Here is a 9,579-nt window from a genome sequence, read left to right on the forward strand (position 1 = left end):
CCCAGATTACACTCTTATTTTCCACATGATTGTTTACTGGGCTGCCAATTAATAGGAACACCCAAATTGGAAAGCTAACATAGGATCAGCAGATAATTAGCTCTGGAGAAAACAAAGCAGAAAGAATGGGGAACTCTAGTGGAATTATTTCAATGAGCTGTGAAAGTGGGCAGAACTTTGTTTTCAAAACTAAAATTGAGCCTCTTGAGATTTGACCATGATTCTACTCTGTGTTGGCCTCTCTACTTGAAATTCTCTGGCCACAGGAGATGAGGGATTTAGAAATATTTAAACAAGATTTTCAGAGAATAGAAGAATTTCCCCAGTTTAGAGAAAAGGGTGTTTGTTTCTTTGTTTTGACCAAAGATCTTTATTTTTATCAAATGTTTTTTTAAAATGTGTTTTCTACAAAGGCTAGTCATTTCCTAGCAATCACAAAGATTTAAGTTTCTAATGGGGCAACAGGGAAAAGACGACTGAGATCAAAAGTTGCCCGAATCCTTTTAGAAGTTCCTGCAATATAAAAGAGCAGAAAAATATGCATCCCTGACCTCATGTAGCCACTTGCAATTACTTATCCCAAGTCAAAGTCGCCTGCCTGGGCAGGTCAAATGGGGTACATAGCACCCAAAACACAAATCAGACTCAGACTCCCCTTGCTCTGCTCAGGAAGCGCCCTAGCTGGCCCACAGGAAGTAGTCACACCGTGCACGGGGATCCGAGGGCTTCCCCAGAGGCCGGGCACAGACAAAGAAACGTCGTCCACAATTTGGGCCTTGTTTCTTCACTGTCCGCAACACACAGGGCTCCTTGTGGGCCTTGCAGCGAGGTGGGTGTGCAGGGCCAGGTAGTAGTGACTTCCACAACACAGACTGATTTTGCATAGAGGGGAGTGTGTTTTTCTCACAATTCGTAGCTGCCTTGCTGGTCACACCCTTAGAGGGTACCTTTGGACTCTCAATAGATGTCTGGGTTACCCCTGAGACTTCCTCCATCCCACATTTATCAGTTATCCTTTCAGTGCTCTCCACAATAGGCCATTTCCCAGAATCCTCTGCTGCTGCCCTCTGGACCACTTTCAAAACTGACTGGCCCCTTCCATCATCCATAGGCTCAGCATCCAAGGTTCCAGCTTTGAAGAAGCTACGCAAATCCCCTTGCCCTTTCTGTGCTGGGCCGGTCCGCCTTTTCTTTAAATTCGCCAAGGCAGTTCTCTCCGCTTTGCTCCGTTTCTGTCCCTTCTCAGGCAGTTTAGTCTGTTCCACTTTTACCAGAAACCGGTTGAGCTTCTGTTGGGTGCCAGCAAACTCAGGCAGGAACCGGGTGCAGAGCGGGGGACACCGGGGGGCAGACAGGCAGGTACTTTTCAGCACAGCCTGGACAGGACAGTGGTCAGAGCCCAACACCTCTGGCATGATCCGGGCATCGGTCAGTTCCAACAATGCCAGAGCACGGTCAGCCAGGATGTAGTCAATGCGGGTACCATAGTTAAGATGCCGGGATCCTGTTACATTACACCAGCAAGTGTAGGCTTCATCCTGACTCGGGTTCAGAAAGCGGAAAGTATCAACAAAGAGGTTCTCGTTCTCAGAATCTCTGCCAGGCTCCCACAGGAAACCGTCCAGCCAGTGGCGCCCAGGATGCTCCTGGAAGGATTCCTACAGGTCAGAAGAGAGGCAGGCTAGTTTTATGAAACTAAAATGCTTTTCCATGTATCTTCAAACTGGTGCAAGATTTTGGTACCTGGACTTCATAATGGGGAGGATCATGTCTCCCATGCAATGGCTCTGGTTGCAAATGTGGCCATATTTTAAGATTTACAAGACCAGAGTTTCCATCTCCTCTCCAACTCAATGTGGCAGGAAACTGTGCTGTTGGGTTTCAGTAATCATGGCCAGAGGGGTGTCAAGGGCTGCAAAAAAAAAAAAAAAAAAGGGGGGGGGGGCCTGGAAAGCCAGATGCAGGCCTAGGGCTATAAGTTGCCCTCCCCTGGATTGTAATAATTGTAAAGTTATTGTACAATAGATCAGCAATATTGTATTCATTTACTGTACACCCAGACTTTATTACTTTGATAACTCAAGGCGGTAAATATTTTCCTATTTTCCGACAACCAGCAGGGCTGAGAAAGCGACTGGTCCAAAGTCACCTAGCTGACTTTCATGCCTAAAGTGAGACTAGGACCCACGGTTTACACTTACCAAATCTCCTGGGTCACAGTGATCGATGGGCCTGTGTGCAGTATTGATGTCTCCCAGGATGATCACGTGGCTAGAGGAAGAGAGGAAATGTGCACCGTCAAAATCTGCAGTTCCATTATAGGGTCTGCTAATACAACTATAAAGCACAGCTGAGGTCTCAGAAGCAGGCAGCTGCAGCACTGAGAAGTATCAGCAGGGAAAAACTCGGTTCCAAGTGCAAAGTAGCTTACGCTGGATGAATATACTGAACATCCACTTAAACCAAGTGATATTTTTGGTCTGTGTCACGAAGGGTCAGATTAGCAATGGTTCCCCTAGGCTTCAAATACATCTCTTTTCTACCATTTTTCACCCAGCATTTCTGTTGCTCAAGATAAAAAACTAAACATGGAGCTTTTCTTTTACAAAGCATGCCATAACTTCCATTCCCTCACCTTAGCCTTAATATATAAGAATGGACTAAAAAACATATCTGCCCAAACCAAGTCAACAAATATATCTGAAAGAGCTCCGACATGTTTCCCAAGTTCTTAAAAAAACACTCCAAGCAAACTTCCCCAGAACTTTGTTCACCTAGTCACCCACCTTCCTTTACACACCCACAATGGTGCTCAGTGCACAACAGACACAAATAGCTTTTGAGCCAGAATTTCCTTAAAAAGTAGTTTTCACTAAAAATCTCAGTATCTACAAATCTGAATAATCTGTAATGCACGAATCCCCCTTAGTGAGTTGCATATAATTCAGGACAGATCTGAGATAAACAGGCTTTGTCTTATATTTCATACTCATATCATATGTATTTTGCTCAATTTATTCAGTCAAAGAAGAAGAAGAAGAAGTAGCTTGAAAGCTACCTTAAAAAAGAAAGACGTCAAAGGGATATTACAGGACTTATAAACAGGAACGAATATTTATTAGATTTCTCTTGGTTTTAGCAAACTTTACAGTAGTTTCCCTGCAAGATAGTTCAACGTTGTTCTCTTCTCATTGCGCAGAGTAGAAAGAATATTGCTTAGCCCAGCTCAATGCAATAATAACAGCTGAATCAAGGATTTCACAGCATGCCTACCCTCCAGCTCTAAGAAGAGCTTCAGCCCGGGCTTGCAAGAGGCGGTAGAACTGCAGCTTGAAGTCTCCACGTTCTGGCTTTTCAGGGTCAGCTCGAGGGCAATACACATTGATGACAGTCAGCAGAGTTTCCTGCTGTTCTGAAGTGCTACAACACAGAGAAAGTGTAGAGTTCAGTCCCTGCCTCTCTACATGCCATCCAATAATGCTCAGCCAACCGCACCTAGTATGAAGAACTTAACCATTTTCAGCCTTTATTCCAACTCCACTTTCTGCTACTGGAGGATGTTTCAAAAAGAGTAATATTTAGCATTTATACACCTCCTTTACTCAGCTTCACATCTTAAATACAAGCATCCTGCTGATCCAATCCCCAACACATTTACTCTATAATTCTATTTTCAAAGGACCAACTGGAAAGTCCTCAGAAAAGATATCCCCAGCACGCTGCAACTGACTGTATTGGTCCTCTACTCCTTTTGTTTTAAGCCACTGTACATAAACAGGAGTCATTCTAATTAGGTGACCCTATCAACTGAACAATTAAGATGGTAATGTTTCAGCAAGTTTAGTCTAGTACAGGGGTGTCAAACTCAATTTCATTGAGGGCCGCATCAGCATTGCGGTTGCCCTCAGGGGGCCGGGTGAGTGTGGCCAGGGTGGGTGCGGCCTACTGGGGGTGTGTGGATGGAGTGGGTGTGTGGCCTACTGGGTGGGCTTGGCCAGTTCTACATCCTTCACGTCAAGGGCGCCTGTGGGGGTCTGGACAGGAGTGGGACAGATCTGAGGGTCTCTGGCAGAAGGGGGTGGGACCAGGACAAGCGCCAAGGCATGGTCCACTGGAGGAGTCTCACCGTTCCTCTCAGGCCATGCGGGGGGGGGGGGCTGGATGGTGGTCAAATGCCCAGCCTGGCCCTTGAACACTCATGGCACCAAACCCAGCCCCACTTCCTCAAGGCTGGTGCTCAAGGTTCTCCTGGTTCCTCACTGTTTCCAGACGGCCTTGTGGAGCTAAGACTGAATGTGTTTCAGCATAGATGGCCACCACAAAATTGTACATTGGCTCCCGGCCGGCCTGGGCCAGAGCCAAGGCAGCGGAGGCCGTTCCCTCACTGTTTCCAGAATGGCTTCGCGGGCCACATGAAACCACTTCGCGGGCTGCATCTGGCCCCCAGGCCTTGTGTTTGACATGTCTGGTCTAGTAGTTAAGGCACCAGGATGGAAATCAGGAGACTGTAACTTCCAGTCCTGCCTTAGGAATGAAACCCAGCTGGGTGACTTTGGGCCAGTCATTTTCTGTCAGCTCAAGTCACCATCCAAGATTGTTGTTGGAAAGAAAATAGGAGGAGGAAGGAATATTGCGTTGTGTTCACCACCTTGAATTGTTTATAAAAATAATAAAGGTGGGATATAAGTAAATAATATGTTTATTATATGTCACATGGATGCTGATGTAGTTGTCTGGGTTTGTTATTTATTTCCTGTAATGTATTTCCATATATTTTGTCAAATTTACATTCTTTTTTGTGAGCTGCCCAGTCAGCCTGAAGTCAAGTGGCAGCAAAGTTGAAGTAAGTAAGCAAATATTATCATTATTATTATTATTATAAGTGATGTCATTGCAACAACTTCTTTCCACTGGCACTCCCTAGCAAAAAGTATTGCAAATCAAGTTGCCTTTGAAACTGATGGTAAAATATTATTATACAGTAATTACAGTAACTGAAACAGCCCTAATCTCCATGAATATATCTCTAATTCTTCTTCCATGAGCAACATGTAGGCTTATTCCATGGGTTATAATTATACCTTTGGCAAGGCAGATTTGTTTGACTGTGCCTTCAATGCCCATATAAAAGAATTCAGCACTATTAACCAAATCACATCTGGAGAGATGGGAGCCATTTACTCTTGCATATGTAATGTTGAATTTAGACTGGTGTCAGGAGTTTCTGAGTTCATATTCACATTTTGTGGGGCTGCAACATTTATCTATCAAACCTGTTAAACACTGGGATTAACCAGACATACCCAAGTTGCATACCTCCAACTGACTCTCTGCTACCATTTAGTAGCTGTCTGAATTTGTGCAGACTGTTTATGCCTAGAATTAACTCCCAAATGCCTGGTTTACAATTAAGGACTTTGCAGTGATCCAAATTCAAACTGAAAAGGTGATTCAGAGTATGCATGAGAGTACTTATCATTCCTGTCAGCACTTCCTTAAATCAAACACATCTTTTGAGGGGGATTCTCCTATCCTACAGTCTTGCTGTGTGAGCCCAGAAAAAAGTAGCTTTTTAAAGCAATCACCAATAGATGCAACAAGAACTCCTATGTGCTCCCAATATTCTCTTCCCCTTCAAATCCAGATCACAACACTGCCTTATTAACTACTGCTCTGTTAATCTCCATATCAGATGAGTTGTCAGCTTCCAGGAAATTTGCTAAGTCAGCATCAACAACAGGTATTCCTTCCCCGCCTTTGTGATCCCTATCTTTACCATATGCGGTGGCGGGTGATCACTGCCCGGCCTTCACTGTCCAGGGCCTTGAGCTCATCAGCTGTGAAGTCTTCTGTGTTTCCATAACAACCGATTGCTCCACTGTGCTTGGTAAACAGCCCAGACAAGCCCTCCTCAGCTGCTTCTGGGGTGGCACTGACCTTACAGAAGGTTGCAACGCCTAGAAACACAGGAGGTTTAAAAGGTCATCCTTCATCTGAAAGGGCAAAAAGGCTATCTACTTAATCACAGGCCCAACATTTTCACTAACTACAGAAATCCTGAACAGCAACCTATATGCACGAAGCTATAATACAGCCCTCACAGATTTTAGAGTGGCCTTTGATTTAATTTCCCAGCTTAATCTTTGGCACAAGATTCTTCTGCTTATCTATTACTTATATGATAAGGATGAGGTACAGTCCCCAGGAAAATTTTAAACCAAAGAGGAGATTCTTGCTAAGAGAAGAGTTCAACACGGATTTATTCAGACACTATAATTATTTAGTTATTACATCAATCCTTTAATTGTTGTGATGAACAACTCTTATCAACCACAAAAATGGTAGACAAGCATATAACAATCCTGTTATATCCTGACACAGTAAATTGGAAACAGAATGAAAAACAAGGAAAGACTTCCAAAAGATCTCTGAGCTTAGATTCGAATTGGTATGCTAAAGGATGTCAATGAACAAATAGTAGCTAAAAGAAGATAAAAGAAAGAAGGAATATATTAAAATATTGTACAGTAGAGATGGCAACATCCAAGATACCTTACAACAGGGGTCCTCAAACTCGGCCCTTTTATGACTCATGGACTTCAACTCTCAGAATTCCTCAGCCAGCATGCCTGGCTGAGGAATTCTGGGAGTTGAAGTCCATGAGTCATAAAAGGGCCAAGTTTGAAGACACTTGCCGTAGAAGATATGCTCTATTTACAAGAACCTGTAGTACTAGAAGATGAAGTTAGTTCACACTCCAATCATTACCAAGTTGGAAGGCTACAAGAACTGATGGAATGCCCATTGAAATATAGCAAGCAACAGAAAAAAGAATTGTTAAAGCTTCTAACCACGTTATGCCAACAAATCTGGCTACCAGATTAGAAGAGATCAATCTACATTCCAATGCCAAAAAAGGCAGTGCGTGTAAGAGTGTGTGCAAACCACTGTACAATATCCTAAATTTCACATCCCAACAAAATAACACAGGACACAGATTAGAACCTTACACTGAAAAAAATATGCCACATGTTCAAGCTGGCTTTAGAGACATGAGACTTTTTTAGCCATGCCTTTGAATCATAATTATTTCTTTACTCAGAGAATGACAAAGTTTAAGAAACAGCAACAATCAGCTGAGAAGCTGTCAATCCAGGAATCAACTGGACTTGTCAGGATTACTAATCCATCAGTACCTGAATAGCCACTGCGAATGCGACTGAAACTGAAGTAGGAGCTATAGCCCTCCACTATAGCCAATGGCTCCTCCAGCAGGTCCCCTGAGAACAAAGCAGAATTTTAATCAGGAAAAAGATCAGCCTAGAACAGTTTTTCCCAGCTTGGTGTTCCCAGTATGGTTGAACTTCTCCTGTGATCTCAGACAGCAAGGCCAGCAAGCTTCAGAGACAAACTATAATACACAAACACACACACAAACACACAATCACATTGCTTTTCTTTACCAGTTTTTAAAAAGGGAATATTTTCAGCATGCTAAAAAGAATCCTAGACTAATTTAATGCAGTGTATGGTCAGCCAGCATATGGCTTAAGACTCAACATGGAAAAAAGTATTTTTAAAGCATCTAATGTAAAATTATGCAAAATTTCTGATTGTCTGAAATCCCAGGGACCCACTACAGTTTAAGAACCGAAAATGACTAGCTAGATTAAATTTGGTTTAGCAAACATGTAAATGAGACATACATCAGGCTACTTTACTAAAACTAGACTTTTCTTGATTTCATTTCAATATTGTGGTTCCTACAGTTTTCTTTTACCTAAAAAGTTCAATCAACACTGAGGTGCTGTGAGAAAACAACAACAGCTCATTTCGCCCTCATGTTCGTCTGTTTTAATATTAGGGCAAATTTCACACTTTCTCAAGGGGAAATTAATTCCAATAAATGTATCATATATCCATAGTCAGGCTGAAATATGTTTCTCCCTTTACTGTCATTTATGGATAGAAAGGGCCTGATGATGATTAAGTATATTAAGTCAGCGTTAACTTTTAATGACAAAATAGATTTTCTCCAAGATGATGTGCCCTCCACCTGGCCTGTTATGTCTTTCAGTAGTGCACTCATGTTATAATCAAGTCCAGCCATCAACCTTTTGCTAGTGATCCCCTTTTTAATTTTCTTTCCATCTTTCCCAACATTATATATCCAGAAATACTGACATTTTTAACAATTCTATTACTCTCATAATCAATTTAAGAAATCCTGATGAGGAAAATATATTTTTGATAATTACACAAGATAAGTAAGGTAAGGTAAGGTAAGATGATAAGAGATTATAAGAGATGAGATAAGATAACCTTTATTGTCATTTTTTTTTACTGTGGGCACAACAGCACACATCAAAAATGAAATTTAGTTGCCCGCTCTCAAAGTGAACACATACATGACACACACCTAACATACTATGAACAACATGTGTATAGACCCACACCCCTACATATACGTAGCAAATAAATATTAAACACTGTCCATCTTGAAAATATAACGGAAGGAGGAAGTTTGAGAGTTCACAAGGTTAATGCTGTTTGGAATGAAACTATGGCTGAATCTGGATGTTCTACTACAGAGAGTACACAAGGCACTCTCATCATGTTCTTCCCTTTGAGTGGAAGACAAGCCGGAGGAGGCAAGTTTATCTAGACTTGCAATATTATCAATTATTATCACAGCAATAAATTACTACCTTAAAGTCATTGCATACATAGAGTTTCCATTTCATTTTTTAAAAATTCTCCTTTGCTTGTTTAAAAAGTACCCACTGAAGATGAATATTAAGATGTCTTTACATATTTGCTCTTTTTGAGATTTTCGAAAGGTATGCAGTTGAGGGGGGGGGGAGGAGAGGAAGGATGAATTAGCCAAATTCGTTAGGAATTGTTTCTAATTTCCATTAAATTTCTGATTTCTATTGCCAAATCTGTGGTTTTGATCCAGCAACTCCAAATCTGAATTAGCCAAACAAATCTCAAATTTGGGGATTGGGGCTACAGATGGAGCTGGTCTGCCACCTGCAATTTCCAACTACTGACCATGTTGTCTGAAGCTGACGCATTTGGGGCAGTCTCTCCTTCTCTTTAGATTTTTATATACTTCAATTTTAGACAGGATGGTTGCTAACCCGACAGACCGTTTCCAGCCACCCATCCCGCCAAAGAGCAAGTGGTCAAGGCTGCAAATAAAAAAAAAAAAACCTAAAAAACACGGGGAAACCCTGCCACCTTTTGCATTTTAAACACTTGTCAAGCTCTGCCTTGCATGCACGTGGGGATGCGGTGACTCACGGGTTATCTTAGTCTCCTGCAAGCAAATAACATCCGCTCCCAAAGAATCCAGGAGCGGCCTCAACCCCGCCGACCCGGCTCCTGCCCGAAGCCCGTTCACGTTCCAAGTCACCAGCCTCATCCCAGCTAAGCGGGGCGTCTCGGACCCAGGCAGAGAAGACAAATTCTCCTCCGAACGTCATTTCCCACCGCCAAGCAAGATGTTTTTTTAAAAAATAAAATAAAATGGGCGTTCACTTCCGGTTCTATTTAGACTTATTGATATGCGGGGCG

The 9,579-nt window shown here is 42.4% G+C and overlaps 1 protein-coding gene across 1 annotated transcript; it reads right to left on the reverse strand.

The window, feature by feature from the left end:
• Nucleotides 1–342: 342 nt before the first annotated feature.
• On the reverse strand, nucleotides 343–9,521 carry APEX2 (apurinic/apyrimidinic endodeoxyribonuclease 2). The gene is made up of 6 exons (XM_039366066.1): nucleotides 9,307–9,521; nucleotides 7,197–7,280; nucleotides 5,777–5,957; nucleotides 3,274–3,420; nucleotides 2,202–2,271; nucleotides 343–1,658 (listed from the first exon to the last, which is right to left on the reverse strand). The coding sequence occupies exons 1-6, from the start codon at nucleotides 9,425–9,427 to the stop codon at nucleotides 678–680; spliced, it is 1,584 nt and encodes a 527-aa protein (XP_039222000.1). The 5' UTR covers nucleotides 9,428–9,521; the 3' UTR covers nucleotides 343–677.
• Nucleotides 9,522–9,579: the final 58 nt, after the last annotated feature.

The sequence above is a fragment of the Crotalus tigris genome, unplaced genomic scaffold, assembly GCF_016545835.1.
Source record: "Crotalus tigris isolate CLP2741 ecotype Arizona unplaced genomic scaffold, ASM1654583v1 scf7180000020218.1340706, whole genome shotgun sequence".
In the NCBI taxonomy this organism is placed as follows: Eukaryota; Metazoa; Chordata; class Lepidosauria; order Squamata; family Viperidae; genus Crotalus; species Crotalus tigris.